This window comes from Pyrus communis, chromosome 17 (assembly GCF_041283825.1).
Source record: "Pyrus communis isolate YQ-2024b chromosome 17, ASM4128382v1, whole genome shotgun sequence".
Lineage (NCBI taxonomy): Eukaryota > Viridiplantae > Streptophyta > Magnoliopsida > Rosales > Rosaceae > Pyrus > Pyrus communis.
In genome coordinates this window covers 18501644-18518445 of record NC_142581.1, presented here as the reverse complement: position 1 = coordinate 18518445, position 16802 = coordinate 18501644, and the positions used below count along the sequence as shown (strand labels likewise).

Below are 16802 nucleotides of genomic sequence, written 5' to 3'. Positions count from 1 at the left end.
CCTACAATATATTTATTGCTTGGATATGCAACTTGTACTCCTCCAAAAATTTCTCTTGGGACCCTATCATACGCTTTTTCCAAATCTAGAAACACCATGTGCAAATCCTTTTGCATATGTCTATATCATTCTATCGATCTTCATAGAGATAGATTTCCTTTATAGTTGAACGTCTTGGCATGAACCCGAATAGATTGTTTGAGACCCATGTCTCTTGTCTTAGTCTATACTCAATTACTCTATCATAAAGCTTTATTATATGACTCCTTTTTTTTAACAAATTATATGACTCATTAGCTTCATACCCCTTATAGTGTTGGGTGGTGGACTACATTAGTACATGTGTGTGTGAGCGTGGCAAGGTGATGTAAGCATATATAATCCAATTTACATGCATGGTTAGCAGAATTTTGGATTCCGTTTAACCTTATTAAATTAATCCACATGATCTAGGTGAACTGGCATGCTTGTGTTCTTGTAAAATATTTTTAAGAACACATGCATAAACTTAAATTAAGTTTAGAATTCCAACCTTTCGATTTCATATGAAGATGAATTTGTTGTTGAGGCTTCCAATTGTTAGCCCTCTACTAATATCCACATGAATGCATTTTCGGTTAATGAAGCAGGAAGACGACGAATTACTTGGTTCTTCTCTTCTAACAGATGCAGTGGCAAAGGTGTGTTTGTGTGGTGTTTTGTTTTTCAATTTCTCTAAATTGAAAAACCTAAATCCTTTTCTCTAAATTCGATTTCACAAAATGTAAAACCCACACTTTTACATGTAAAATGAAATATCTGACCCCATAAAATTTTTCTATTTCACATGTGAAAAGGGCCAGTTTGAAATTGCAAGCCTTTTATAAAAAAATAAAAAAATAAAAAATCTTATGATGTGCTTTAAGAAGAATCAATTGTAAAATAAATTAGTTGAGTGTTCAATAGATTGTATTTTCAAAAGTGTTGCGAGTATGGAAAGCAGTGTAAAAGCGCTTGGTAAATTTTAATGTAAAAGTGAAATAATTGTATATAATAACAAAAATAGATATGGTAATGGAGTGTTGACGACGACGGTAGTGGCGGGAGTAGTGGTGGAGGCTGCAGCCGTGAAATGGTGGCTATGCACAAACTCAAGCAACCTACGAAATATTAAACAACCATCATTATGCCTAAAACCAGGGGTGGTGTACCGGCCAAAGGCTCTCCAACTGTCAAGTTAGTGAATGATTTTAAGCAGTAGGCAAGAGAATTCATGTGTTTAGATTGCATTATTAGATTTAGAGATAAACCCTAGATGGGTGTATTTATACCATGGGAGAGACCTTTTTAGGATAGAATCCTCATTCTAAGCCAGGAGAATCCTAGAGGATATCTAAAAATAGATATTGCCCCTTTTAAGAGTTGTGATTACTTGTGGCACACATCAATTCCAAGATTGTAAAAACTCCAAGACTTATAGGATCTTATTATGTCCATATCCGGATCAGATTGCGTGTTTTGCACAACAAACATGGTCATCCAGTAGAGTCACAAAGACTCCGCCTATTGCCCCAGAACAGGGTGATGGTGGCACCTCAGCTCCGTCTAATATAGCTCCGGACGGAGCTTATGAGTCCATTACTGGACTTCTGATGTAACTGTATTTGGATCAGTCTTACTCGGCCTTGAAAAATCATGATCCCACAGTGATGGTGGTGATGATTGTGGCAGCAAAGGTAGGGTATGGTGGTGATGCCAATAATGGGTTATGGTGGTCGGGGTGCAGAGGTAACAATAGTGGTAGAAACGGCGGCAACGACTGTTGTGGTTATATTGGTGGTGGTGGTAGTGGCAACAATGGTATGGTAATGGTGGTGGTGGTGGTGTAAGTTGGTGTTTATAGTGGCATGGGCGGGCGATCACTTTGTTCTCCAAGGGATAAATGTGTATGGAAGGATAAAAATGTCATTTGTTAAAACTAATGAGGGTATAACAAGCATTGAAAATATTCCTTAAGGACTCAACTCCATTTTTTATAAAAGCAGATTTTAAAGCAACCTACATACTACTTATAAAAGATGTTTGGAGGCCATTACTTTTAAAATAAGCAAGATATTTTATTTTATCAAACATTTTGGGTAATTCACATTTTACTCCTTCAAGTTTGGGTGCAGTTACAACCTTATACAACATCTTTAAAACATTTCGATCTCATACATTTACTAATCATTTCATTGCAATTTCATACATCCATTAGTCAAACCGTCAATTTTGACCCTTAAGTGACGACATGGTTAATATAAGGCCCACGTGTTTTGGTGACGTGGAAAATAAAAATAATTAAACATTAAAAAAACAATTTAGTGAAAGAAAAAAAAAAACCTAAATTAAAACAAAGTGCGCCCCACCCACATTCTTCTCAAGGTACCTTAACATAGAGGTAATGGAGGAGACAGATGGATACCCGAGGAGAGAGATGGATACCCACTTTTATTACAATTTTAGTGCCATGGGGGGAAGGGGCACATAGAGGTCAGAATCAAGTGTAAGTGCCAAGGCACTTCCATTCCTTTCTACAATTGTAAAGTCTAGACTTTTATGTTTGGCTTTCCTTTTCAATATTGTAATTGTACCACACATGCTCAATCCAGTTTTAAGCTTCACTCTATTTAAGAGATTGTATTGGTGGAATTATGCGTTCAAGGCTATGGCTCGTCTCCTCAGAGGTTGGTTCATGCATGTGCATTTCATGTCTAAATTCTTGTTGCATTCTGATTAGTTGGTTGTCTCGTTAGTTTTGCGCGCTGACTTTCTGCAAGCTGGGCACACTATTTAAGGCAGCCCATATGGGCTGACTGACACCTTTTATACAAGATTGAGGTCTTCACCATTGATCTGCTCAGATTGCTTTTACATTTGACAAGTGTCTCTTTGTACTTTGTTTACAACAACCAAAGGTCTTGTTTTAATAGGGATAGAGGATTTCATTTCCTCTTTGCAGAGAAAGTTTACAATTCTTAGAGGGTTGATTTGTCCTCTCCATCTTAGATCTTCCTAGGAGTATCAAGCATTTTTTCTAGGTAAAATTCTTCTTTAAATATTTATAAATCTATCTCTAAAAAATGCTTGTTTAAATCTCCTTATATTCTCAATTGTTTTGGCTAGGAAATTTTACATTTTCAAAGAGTGTTTTTAAAGCCTTGGGTTTCCTATTGTGTTCTTCGTTAGAAACCCTCGCCACAAAACCATGTTTATGCTTTAAACACCCAATCATTGCATAATAGGGTTGCATTGTTCTTCATGGTTTTGCATTAAATTTGTGGTCAAGTTTTCAAGTTTCATATTTGCTTATTGACTAGTTTTTTTAATTCTCATCAATTTATTCTTTCAACTGTCTGATTAAAGAAATTGACTAGTCATTGAATTCAGATTGTACACTATCATTATTATCATATCAAGTGCATTTGTAGGTGCTGGTCTCGATGCCACAAGGTGAAGAGTTCAGGAGGAGCTTCTATCTTGTGAAGACTAGAGACGACTCTATTTCGGTGTCACAAGGTGAAGAGGTTAGAAGGAGCTGGCACTTCGTGAAAACCAAAGGAATCCTCAACTCGTGCAAAGTAAGGTTGCACAAAGGTAAAGCTACTCGGAAGATTAGATTTAGGAATTGAGCTTTGTGTGGATCTTTGTAAGAACCTTATTTGCACTAGTGGATTGGACTCAGTGGAGAATCCCCCTTTTTTTAACTATAGGTGGGTTTTTCGGCTAAAAACTTATTGCGTTCTTTGTCTCTTAAACTTGTTTACATATCTTATTTACTAGGATACATTTCATGCATTCTATGAGTTGTTAGTTGATATGTGTTTGTGACTATATTTACACTACATATTATGAGCTATGAAGTAAATTTTTATTGACTAGGATAACTTGTAGTGAACTAAGTTTGGTTCGTAGATTTGTGTTTGGTTAACTGACGAATCTACACTTAGTTAACTGATAAGTTTAACTACTCAATCCAACATACTTTAATTCATAATTGCTTTGTCACTGTTGTTTGCATAATGAACTGATATGTAAATGTGTTCAAGTTTAGGATTTGGTGTTGTGAAACTGATCTAGGCAAACTCTAAGTAGTTGGTCGTATTGATCAACCAAGATTTGTTCTTGCTACTACACTTTCTATCACTGACTAACTTGTAACTAGTTGACCAGCTCATTTGGCTAGTTTACTGTGCAAAGTTAAATTTTTATTTGCAGGATATTCCGTCTGGTACCAATTTCAACAATCCAAGAAAGTATTGTAGAAATTCTCATTATCAAGACTGCCCAAGATTTTGATCTGGCGTCTTAAGCTTCTCAAATTTAACTTCTCCATTCTATAAGCAGACAAAAAAATCTTAACTTGTCATTACCAAAATTCTTCACTTGCTCCCTGAAATTCTCTTTAGGCCTCATTTAGTTTCAGCCACCATCCCAAAATCCCAGAAAGCCCAGAAGATAATGGCATAATCGCCACCGACATCACGATCCGGTCCGCATAAGAGAGAGCCAGAGCCAAAGAGCATCACCACCACAACTTTGACACGCTGTTAGGTGATAAACTTAACGAAACTCGGCGCCTGAACTTTGTTTTTCTCCGAAAACGAGCCTAACTGAGCGTCGTTGGAAGAAACGTGCCTAGGTGCAGGATAACGGGGCAGGACTCAGCCGAATCATGCTGCAGTCGAATTCTCTGCAACAAGCTTGCCGACGAAACGTCTCGGAATCGGTTGTTTCGGTTCTGCGAGTCGACAAAACGCGAAGGGAGCTGAAGAGACCAGCACAACATGCCTAACCTCACCCACCTCTCCCTCCACAACAACTCTCCCGTCTCTTGGAATTTCGTTGCGGGACCTCGATTCGCATCCTGTTCTTGATCTCATGATTGACGGTGCCGACGAGGTCGACACCCATCTCAATGTGGGCAATGATTTTGGTCAACGAGGTGGATGTGAAATCGGGGTGGGAAGCAGAGATCAATGCGAGCAGGCGATTTCATACCTGTCTCGGGGCTGGAGAGTTACGATAGGGAGGTGAGGATTCTCTGCTTGAGCTCCATTATGGCCAGGTGGGTCGAGAAAGAAGAAAAATCGGAAGAAACGGTTTTTTTTTCCTTAAATCGTTTTTAATATTTAATTATTTTCATTGTCACGTCATCATAATATGTAGACGTTATATTTTCCGCGTCATCACTTAAGAGTCAAATTGATGGTTTATGTGACATCCCACATCGCCCAGGGGACTGATCCTTAAATGTATATTCCCATCTCTACCTAGCACGAGGCCTTTTGGGAGCTCACTGGCTTCGGGTTCCGTAGGAACTCCGAAGTTAAGCGAGAAGAGGGCTAGAGCAATCCCATGATGGGTGACCCACTGGGAAGTTGTTCATGAGTTCCCAAAAACAAAACCGTGAGGGAATGGTAAGCCCAAAGCGGACAATATCGTGCTACGGTGGTGAAGCGGGCCCGGGAAGTGATCCGCCCCGGGCCAGGATGTGACAATTGGTATCAGAGTCAATCCCTGGCCGGAAATGTGCCGACGAGGACGTCGGGCCCCTAAGGGGGGTGGATTGTGACATCCCACATCGCCCAGGGGACTGATCCTTAAATGTATATTCTCATCTCTACCTAGCACGAGGCCTTTTGGGAGCTCACTGGCTTCGGGTTCCGTAGGAACTCCAAAGTTAAGCGAGAAGAGGGCTAGAGCAATCCCATGATGGGTGACCCACTGGGAAGTTGCTCGTGAGTTTCCAAAAACAAAACCGTGAGAGAATGGTAAGCCCAAAGCGGACAATATCGTGCTACGGTGGTGAAGCGGGCCCGGGAAGTGATCCGCCCCGGGCCGGGATGTGACAGTTTAACTAATCGATGTATAAAATTGCAATGAAGAAGATCAACGCCCAAAATTAACAAGGGTGTGAGAGATGAAAATAGATGTGTGAATAACACTATTCTATTTTAAACACATCTTTTATTGTTTAAAAAATGGTAGTGTCATCCACACACCTAATTTTACTTGTCACATGCATTTCTCAATTTGTGTCAGGCACATCTAAAGAATTGAAAAGGATCAATTGCCAAAAATTAACAAGGGTGTGTGAGAGATAAAAAAATAAGTGTAAATAACATTATCCTATTAAAAATTAATTAAAACATGCCTCATGTAAAAATGTAGTGTTTACTCAATCCCCTAACTGAACAATGTAATCCCCCAAGTTATTTTCACAGTTTTGCACTATTTCATCTAAATAGTTGTCCTTCCTAAATTTCAGCAAAAGATTTACATAGAAGCAAAACAAAATATATAAAAACTTTCCGCCGCCACGATCAACAACACCTCCACTACCACCGGTACCACGGCCATCACCACCGCCATTACCAAGTGCTGAACCATCAATTTCCTAGGGGCGGGCTATAATGTTTCATTCGTTTCCATCGATCGTGTGCGGGTTAGAAACTGGCTGTCTTGGGAGCCGCTGGAGTGGAGAGAGCCAATTTTTGGTGGGGTGGGGGTGTAATTTACTCCGAGTGGGACGAACTTCATAAAAATTAACCCTTTCACAACTGTTACCACAGTTCCCTGGCAAAGCTTTTAAAATCCTGGAACAAACATTTCGAGCAGGTGTTTCAAAGCACACTAAAATAACAGGACCGTCGGAAATAAAGTTCCATTCAAATGTACCGTAAGTGAACAAGGCAAAGAGAATTCTGAACCTTTGGCATGAAGATCACAACCGAAACTGGCCGGGGGTCAACGAAGCTCCAAAAGGCAAACACACTCGATATGAGGAGTATGAGGGAACATGTCTACTGGCTGTACGCTCCTTAGCTTATAACAGCCTTCTATACCTTTCTCAGTCTGCATAAAATTTTCAGTGGGTCATACAACTGAGTATCAAATAAAGTCTTAATTAACAAGGGTGAAAGAGGAGACACATACCACACCATGACAGAGATAATCAAGGTCACGTGCACATGTGGCAGGATTACACGATACATAAACTATCCGTGGCGCCTTAAGCTTTAGAAGATATCTTATCAACTTCATGTGCATTCCTGGACGGTTTGGATCTGTATGATTCAACACATCAAACACGGTAAGAGGCAAACTGATGTACGTTCTCATTAAAAGTTAGTTACATGAAATTAAGCGGCAATTAACCTTTCTTTTTCCTTCTGTTAAACAAAAATCAACTTTTGAAATCTAAGCCATGTTAGACATATTTCAACCTAACGATACAATTCGGACATACCAAACCATCTTTTCCTCCTGCACTAAAAATCTCTCTTGACAATGGAAATATAGAAATCATGAGCCCTTAAGCCAAATAATTGATTTAAAAACGGAAAATTAGTCTAACATCCACGCACTTATCAAGAACACAAGTTCACACTACTATGAAAAGATAGTCACATCCAAGAGGTAAAAAAAACATCATTGTGCTGTGCAAAATGAAATTGCCTCAAATGCCTGTTTGATCTATAGAAAGATATGAATAAGAAAAACTAGAGATTCCAAAAAGTAGGAGAGAAACAACAGATTGAAAACAAAATTTTAACTAGAAGCCTATAATATTTGTAATCATTTGTTATCCAATAACCAAAACACTCATGGGTCTGAGACCTATTTCTTACTCTTCAAAATCATTTTAAGAACAGAATGCTTATTATTAGGTCCAAGAGATTAGTGAAGCTAGATGAATTATAGGATCAAGAAAAGAAAAAAACCTGAAATCACTATGTCGGGCTTAGGAAAATTTTTCCCAAAACTTTCATCGATTTTGTTAAGATCCCCTTGGACAAATGTGGCATTCTGGATGCCATTCAGCTCGGCATTTAGACAAGCATCTGCAATGGCTTGAGGAATTATTTCATATCCATAAACATGTTTGGCCCTGCACCAAAAGGCAACCACAACGTCAGATTTTAACAAGAAATGTAAAACAAATGAAAATTCGAGAATTACCTTCTGGCAAGTGTCAACCCAATGGTGCCGGTTCCACAAAACAGGTCAAGAACAATCTCTGAGCCATCTCCTCTGAGACCAGCACAATCTTCTATGAGTTCATATAAAACCTCTGCCTAAGCATTTAAAAAAATTAGCATTTAATCTCACAGTTAGTATTCACCAGGAAAACCTCAAGAATTTAACTATAAAGATAAAATGAGTTGAAAGTAAGCATCGGCGGATGAGGGGTTAAACTTTTGTCACATTACATGCCTGGTGAGTATTTGTTTGGAAGAATGAGTTTGCTGATATTTGAAATGTTAGCCCTCTTAAGTTCTCCGTGATGCTGGATTTTCCATACAAATTGTATTCCACCTCCCCAAGAGATGTGTTACCAACAGAACTATTTATATTGTTCATGACACTTACCTATCAGTCATAAAAAAAGATGATTTAAGAGATAAATAAAAATAAGTAATTCAAAACTAATACAAAATGATAAGCAGAAAACAAATAAATAATAGTAAGAACAAATGCAAACACAATTAGGAGTAAAATGCACAACATTTTCACCTAAATTTTTCTATCTCTTTTCTTTTTAACAAAAAGTAGCTAGAATTGGAAACTTGACCGTCAGAAACAGCTTTTTAGGAGATTGCTAAAATGAAAGGCTGCAAATGTTCTAGGTATCTAATTTGGTGTTGTAGCTAAACAACCATAGAAGTAAATATGTGGGGGTACCCAATAGACGACAATAGAAAATATGCAATCACACAAAAAATTTAAATGTGTATCAATTAATTCAGTTTAGGTTGAGAAGCTGGGGTAGATGATAATCTTCTCCAGATACTTCTTCAGGTTATACTCCAGAACCAATTAAAATAGAAATGGCCATACTAACCACTTCAGGGATAGCTGATATCTTTTCAAGAAGAGGCTTAAGCAGCTCTGGCTTGTTAGATGAGGTCACAAAATTAACCATAAGTTCAGGAAGACCAGTCTCCGCATTCCTGGAACACAATCAAAGACATTGCTTACTATGAGAATTTGATTCATGAGCTCATGGGGGACAACATATAATCAAATCACTGTACGATGATCAAATTTGTGCACAAATTACAAGTAAACTACAGAAATGCTCAAGCTATCATGACAACTTATGTGGGATATTTTATTGTTTGGTTTCTCATTTTTGAACTAGTTTTCAACTATGTCTTCTTGTAAGACATCTACAATTTTAGGCCTCCAAAATATGTACTCAGAGAGATAAAGAATTTCCATTCTTCATTTGCTTGTTTGACTACATGACGGTGGGTTGAGTTGACAACTAAACAGTGCATGTTCAACATTTCCAACTATTTTCCAAAACTTGATATTTTCCCAGACTATCTCGTTCAGCCACATAAAGGTTTCAAAGGTACGAATATCTGTTCATAACCCGCACGGATTTTTCAATCTTTGTATTTTCTAGTTTATTGTCCATACTTTCTTCCTACCACTTCGTATGAAAAGTTATTAGTGAATTATGGAAAACGATTCATAAGTTGGTAGATTCATGCATATCTGTGGCTTCTTTTGTGAGTATGAAAACTACAACATGCTTACGGATGAGCAAACTCACAGCTGCACAGGAACCATAATTTGCAAGTTGAGAACAAGTTACAGCTTGCTTACACACATTCACATATGTGCATTTATAAGGATAATAAATTACGGACATCAATATAGCTCACAGTACCTTCCAGTTCTTAGCATTAGATGCTTAAGAAATCCAACATGAGAGTAAACGTCAAAAGGAGAGAGACCTAATTGTGGATCTCTCCAACAGTCTTGGACTACAGCAAGAACCTGCACATCAGCAATGGAAGTCATTGGTGCAGAATAGTACAATTTCCTGACACTACTAAAATAAACTGGCAATAGGGTAGACGAAAAAGAAAAGTTGTGACATCACGGACAATGTTACAAATTACAACCTGCTGGCTTGACAATGTGGAGACTTTTTAACACATACAGCAAAACAGGACAAGGAATCCTTGATTGGGAATTACTCTGGGCTTGTGCCCACATACAAATTACTATTTTAAGATTATGCTAGCAAGATACAATGGAAAAAATCTTACAAAACTACATTATCTTTTTACAGGTATTAATCACATAAATTCCAATTGTTGAGAGTTACGTTATGGGAAGGCAATTATTTCCAAAACCTCTTCATGAACGTGATATGGTAATAGGCTCTAGTGCAACATTTAGGTCTCGAGCATTACCAATTCATAATAGTGATTTTTCATATAATTAAACGCCAACTTTAGGCACCATGCAGTAGTTGAGTGACAATATAAAAATATAAAAGAGCTGGAAAAAGGGATCCTGAGTTTAATGGTATATGCAAGGTAAGGAGTCTCAAGGTGAGAACAAATCCAAAGGTGATGTATAGTTTCTGCGTTTAATAGCACAAAGAACTCAGAAAACAAAATTACACAGGAAATACCATATTCGCCGGCTCACTTTGCAATAAGCACTTGTCAACATTCAGAACCTTATCGAAGAATCCAGGAGCATGCAATCCCAGGGCATAGTTCTCAATTCCATCTTGTCTCTCCATCAATTTTTCCTTGGGTAACCATTTTTGAGAACCAAATGAGAACTCCATCTGCAAAAATGCCAGAAAATATCAAAAACTACTTTTTAACATTAATACACCTCGATAAAATAAAAAATAATAATTACAAAGTACACAGGATTTACAGATTCTTAGAAATTTATTTTACAGTGGATTTCCAGGTAAAATTAAGAATATGCATATATGTATACACTACACCAGAAGAGTACTCTGATACTTTGATTCTTAAAAGGTGTCAAATGACAAAGAGCAAGTAGGTTGTGTAACTGTTTTCTGATGTGATAAAAACAAGAGGAAAGTATTACAGAAATTGTATGCACCAAAACTGAATGAACATTCAAATTTAACAAGGTTCACAGTATGCACTAGCCTTATTCCTGTAATGAAACTGGATTTCACAGGGAACGATGGGCTTCATGATGCTTAAAGATTCCAGTTCTGTGTGAGAAAACTTTCCAAAGTTTATAATCAACTCATGAACTTGCTGCTCCTTAGCTTTGACTTGCGCCTCATAAATCAAATTTTGTGTTTTACATCCTCCACAGTAAGAAGCATACTCACAAGGAGCGTCCACAAAGTCCCAAGGAGGAGAAATTGTCTCAACCTTTGTCACCTGCATTTTTTACCCAAGAAAAAGATATTTTTATTGTCTTGCAAAGTTCTTGAAATGAATGATAGCTTCCATCACACGCACTAGACTATGAATTGTGTAAGGGCAATCACATAAAATTCAAAACCAATACAGGTAGCATGTAATGTCTCAAGTTGTATACAACTGAAACTTCTAGTTCTAGCAACGTCATTTGTTTTTCTCGTCTAAGCCTCAACATCGGTCACAACAACCTCCAGACTTAGCAATGCCTCAACTCATCTCTTTTACCCTCGTTTTATTCCTTTCGGCAGTCTCATGTGATCTGCTTCTTCATTCGGTTTAGCAATTTGTACAAGGACTTACTTAAACAGATCATTAAGCAGGACTAATTCACTACTCCATCTCCATGCCTCCTCCTATCACATTTGTCTCAAAAGTTAACCCAACGATTTTGGGAAAAAAAAAAAATGATTTAAAAGCTAGAATTCAGCAAACAGATAAAGACCCCCAATTTGTCCACAAAAATCAGCAAACAGATAAAGACCACTTCACGTTATCAATTTTCGGAACCAAATGATACCGGCAAAATCATCACATAAGTAAAACCCAATGATTCAATTTTCCCACTCCATCCCAAAATTTTCTCGGTAACCAAAGAGAACCCAGAACCCGTACCTCAGCATAGGTCCCTTTCCGGCGAGTAACCCTCCCAACGAACCGCTCCCCGGGCAGCGCGCGGTCGCACATGACGACGAACCCAGTCTCTGCCACCTTGCATAGACCTTTCCCTTTGAAAGCCAGAGACTCGCACACCAGCTCCAGAGTCTGCCCTCGCTTCGGAAAGTACGAGTTGGGCTTGTCGCCGCTTTTGGGCTGGGCATGCTCCGAGTCTTCGGTGTAAGGGGAGGAGAGAGAAGCCAGGGAGGTGGAGCGACGGAAGGTGGGGAGCCACGGGCGAATGGCGCTCACGTACCTCAGTCCGTGACACGGCACGTTCACCATTTTTGCTGGGGATAGTCTTGTTGCTGGTACCGTCAGTGTCTCGGAGGGAAAGAGAAAGACGACGGTTATCGTTTGGGGATAGAGGGCATTCTGGGTATTCCACTCTCGCCATGCAGATTATGGATTAGGTTTAGACATGGTTTGGGACTGAGGTGATTCTGAAAAAAGTTGCTATAAAAAAAGGTTGGGATCTGTTTTTGTGTTTAGTAAACATTCAGCTTCAGTTTTTTTCACAATTTTGGGTGAAAAAAAGCCAAAAACAAGAAGCTGCGAAACCAAGTTTTGAAAAATCAGTTTTTTTTCACATCTGTTTTACATTAAAGTTTACCAAGCACTATAATACTGCTTTTTTTTTTTTTCAAAAGCACTTTTACAAAAAAAGTTTACCAAATATTCTCTTATTTTATTTCACAGCTGCTTATTTCTGACAGCATAGTAAAAGTAATTTTTTTTCAAAACACAGCAATACCAAACCAGCCCTTATTATAGGCTTATTTACATGTATAGAAGTTGAAACTCTATGCCGGTCTCAATTTGAATTTTTGACCTTTCTAACTCGTCAGAAGATATACTAGAATTTTATTTCATCACTTGTATTAATAATATACTAGAATTTTAAAACTAAAAAATGTTCAAACTAATTAATTCTCTCGTTTGTGACATCTTTTCTCTCCCTTTGTGAGAGCTCTTTCCTTTTTCCTTCTTCTTATATCTGGTTTGCTTTCTTTCTACTTGCCATTTTGAGAGTCGGCGTCTCCGCCGGCTTTTCACTGTTGATTTCTTCTTTTCTTCGGTTTTTCTGCTTTTCAAACTCCAATACCAACTTTGAAGCTCCTGCCTTTCAACCCAACATTTCCATATTCCCATCAATTTTCTGAATCTACTTCCTTTTCTCCCATTTACTTCCCCGCCACCCTCCTTTCCCTTAAGCAAATATTACATCTCGCAATTCTAATGGTTTTGCTGTTTTCTTCTCTTTGTTTGCTGCTAGTGCCCTTCTTCGGTCTCACGTTTGCGGTGAGAGTTCGTTAGGCCATCTCCAATCGAGCGCTGGTCAGAAGTTTTGTTTTAGTTCTGATCCTCAAAAATATTAATATTTTAATGAACAATACCGTTTCATATTTGTCTCTGTATCCAACGAGGGTCAAAGGGCTAGAGGGCTCGTTTTAGCTCTATTACGAAAAACCGTCTTCAACCGAGGGTCATAGGACCAAACATAATTTATTATTTAAATTCAAAAACTACAACAACTTAAATTTAAAAACAACTTAAATTTAAAAACTACAACTTATATTTAAAAACTACAACTAAAATTTAAAAAAGACAAATTAAATCTAAAAACTACAAATTAAAATCGAAAACAACATTAACTTAAATTTAAAAACTACAACAACTTAAATTTAATATTCATAATCAACATCATCTTCATCATCCACCATCGTAGGAGTATAGTTAGAGGTAAACAGCTATCGTCGGCTCATAATTTCTTTTGTTTTTTCCTATCAAAATAGGTCTCACTTATTGGTGTGTAATTTGAAATGTTCCTCTTCATATTCTTATCATTCATCTCTTCTTGTATTTGTTTGGCCCGTTCTTCATGCCTACACTTCCTTTCTTCCACCTCAAGGGCATTTTGCTCCACCAATAATCGCAATGAGGCCGCCACTTCATGTTGAGCAGCGTAATCATCATTTGCCTTGCCTTTTTCCTTCAACCTTCGCGCCTTGTTTCGTCTCATAACCCTGGGTATGGAACCTTCACCCAAAGATGGATTTTCTACCCTTATTTTTTGAATGGTTGGAGATCCATCTTCATCCATATCTACAACTGAGGATGCAGTTCTGAGCACCGGCGAAGGAGCTCTCTGCGGTGGATCTTCAAATAACACCCACACTTTACAAATTTCCCAACAACTGTGAAACTGAAAGGGTTTCGAGCTGTTGTCCATATACAATTCCTCTGCTTGGCATACCTAGAAAAAAATTAAAGTAAATTAATTTATGAAATTAAATGCAATATAATTAAATATTTAAAATAAATTGTGAAATCAGTTACTTCGTCGTAGTAATTAGCTCCGCTTTCATGTCTACTTGCGGTTGCTAACAATACTTGATGCCATTTGTTCAAACTTAGCTGAAGATGTTTCTTCCATCTTGAGGAACAAGTCTCGTGGTTTCGAATACTCACTGGAGTGGTGCCTTCATAGAATTCTTAGTATTTTTTGGACACACGAGTCCAAACACCGTCATTTGTTTGACAATTCCCCCTCACACTATCTTCCGACACTCATCTATAAGCCTTGCAAAGAGCTTCATCTTTTTTTCAGGTCCAAGCCCTACCTTTCATTGCAGACGAGGCCATTTCAAAATTATTAAAAAAAATTGAAGGATAAATTTTTAAAAGAGAAAAGAAAATATGAGAATTGAAATGGTGTAGGAATGGTGAAAATTTTGTGAGGAATGGTTTAGGTATTTATAGGGAAAAAATAGAATTTTTTTAAAAAAATTAAAAAAAAAAAAAAGCCCTAAAAAACCTAAAAAAACAAAAAAAATAAATAATAATAAATTTGAATCCAACGGTAACTGGCGCCAGCTACCCATTGGATTCAAAATTCTTTTTAAGAATTCATGTTGGTTATAACCGACAAGATTAATTAGTTTTCTGGCAACCAGACTTCCAACCCTTTCAGATTCCGTGGGGCCCTCTCAGATTCCACGAGCCATTTGGCCCGGTTGGAGACGGTTTTAGGGCTATTTTCGGCCCTCTAACCTTCTAGACCCTTCGGTTGGAGATGGCCTTAGTTTGTGGGTCATGTGTTGTCCCCCTCTTTGTTCACTTGAGGATGATGCTTATTGATGGCTCAGGTAGAATGCGACAAAACCATCCTTTACAAATCTTCTGTCGAGACTTCTACATCTTCTTTGGTGTTGGAAAAGTCCAGCCGCGACCATAGAAGTTGTTGTTTTAGGCTCCAAATATTGTTGTTGGGATCTGTTTGGGATTGGTTTCAGGGTCCATCGCTATGTTTTGAGCTTAATGTTGTAACTGGGCCTCTCTATGTTTAAGTTTGTTGTTTGGTAATCATTTATCTTTACCCAAAAAATATATGTTCAAGCTTTGATAAACACTCGTAACTTACTCCTCAAGAAATAATATTCATTTCTCACATTGGTCAATGTAACATCCCACATCGCCCAGAGGAGTGATCCTTAAATGTATATTCCCATCCCTACCTAGCACGAGGCCTTTTGGGAGCTCACTGGCTTCGGGTTCCGTAGGAACTCCGAAGTTAAGCGAGAAGGGGGCTCGAGCAATCCCATGATGGGTGACCCACTGGGAAGTTGCTCGTGAGTTCCCAAAAACAAAACCGTGAGGGAATGGTAAGCCCAAAGCAGACAATATCGTGTTATGGTGGTGGAGCGGGCCCGGAAAGTGATCCGCCCCGGGCTGGGATATGACAGTTGGTATCAGAGCCTAACCCTAGTCGTGGTGTGCCGACGAGGACGTCGGGCCCCTAAGGAGGGTGGATTGTAACATCCCACATCGCCCAGGGGAGTGATCCTTAAATGTATCTCATCCCTACCTAGCACGAGGCCTTTTAGGAGCTTACTGGCTTCAGGTTCCGTAGGAACTCCGAAGTTAAGCAAGAATAGGGCTAGAGCAATCCCATGATGGGTGACCCACTGAGAAGTTGCTCGTGAGTTCCCAAAAACAAAACCGTGAGGGAATGGTAAGCCCAAAGCGGACAATATCGTGCTATGGTGGTGGAGCGGGCCAGGAAAGTGATTCGCCCCGGGCGGGGATGTGACAGTTTGGTATCAGAGCCTAACCCTGGTCGTGGTGTGTTGACGATGACGTTGGGCCCCTAAGGGGGGTGGATTGTAACATCCCACATCGCCCAGGGAAGTGATCCTTAAATGTATATTCCCATCCCTACCTAGCACGAGGCGTTTTGGGAGCTCACTGGCTTCGGGTTCCGTAGAAACTCCGAAGTTAAGCGAGAAGGGGACTAGAGCAATCCGATGATGGGTGACCCACTGGGAAGTTCCCAAAAACAAAACCGTGAGGGAATGGTAAGCCCAAAGCGAACAATATCGTGCTACGGTGGTGGAGCGGGCCCGGGAAGTGATCCGTCCCGGGCCGGGATGGGACAGTCAATCTTTGTAGTCTCCATCGACGTGATATCAAAAGGGTAAAAGTAATTTTGAGTATTTAAACGTCATAACTTATTTTACTTAATAAGAGCTCACAAAAACTTTCCCATACCAAACAGTTGTGATCTAATTGAAAACACCCTGAATGGGAGGCACAAATCAGATTTAGTGACGATTTTTCAGTTGAAGTGATATGGTGCTTTTGTTTTAGGGAAAATGAATAATTAAACTTAAATTAGACCTCTAAAACCATCTCCAACAATGGGCTAAAAGCCAAATTCCCCCCTCTATTCCCACCCCCCCCCCCCCAAACCCACTCCAATCCAAGCCAAATGCCAACCCACCCCACCCCCTCTCCCCCCCCCCCAAAAAAAAATCCCCCCTGTGAGTGGACTCGCTGGAACTTAGGCCATTCTCGGCCCGCCCACACTAGTGCGTGCCCCACGCACTAGGCTTGCAATGC

The 16802-nt window shown here is 39.1% G+C and overlaps 1 protein-coding gene across 7 annotated transcripts; it reads right to left on the bottom strand.

Annotated features, from left to right (window-relative positions):
• Positions 1 to 6130: 6130 nt before the first annotated feature.
• LOC137708361 (RNA methyltransferase family protein) lies at positions 6131 to 12282 on the bottom strand. Of its 7 annotated transcripts, none has more exons than XM_088689577.1 (11): positions 11859 to 12282; positions 10962 to 11204; positions 10460 to 10621; positions 9704 to 9813; positions 8867 to 8975; positions 8239 to 8394; positions 7984 to 8095; positions 7746 to 7912; positions 6958 to 7088; positions 6700 to 6876; positions 6131 to 6617 (listed from the first exon to the last, which is right to left on the bottom strand). In XM_088689577.1, exons 1-7 carry the CDS (start codon positions 12183 to 12185, stop codon positions 8075 to 8077), a joined length of 1128 nt encoding a protein of 375 aa, XP_088545703.1. In that variant the 5' UTR covers positions 12186 to 12282; the 3' UTR covers positions 6131 to 6617; positions 6700 to 6876; positions 6958 to 7088; positions 7746 to 7912; positions 7984 to 8074. The 7 variants fall into 7 exon arrangements, with proteins under 7 accessions (XP_088545703.1, XP_088545701.1, XP_088545706.1 ...); XM_088689575.1 differs by having other exon boundaries at positions 6732 to 6876; positions 7984 to 8055; XM_088689580.1 differs by having other exon boundaries at positions 8235 to 8394; positions 11859 to 12281.
• Between the last annotated feature and the right edge of the window lie 4520 nt (positions 12283 to 16802).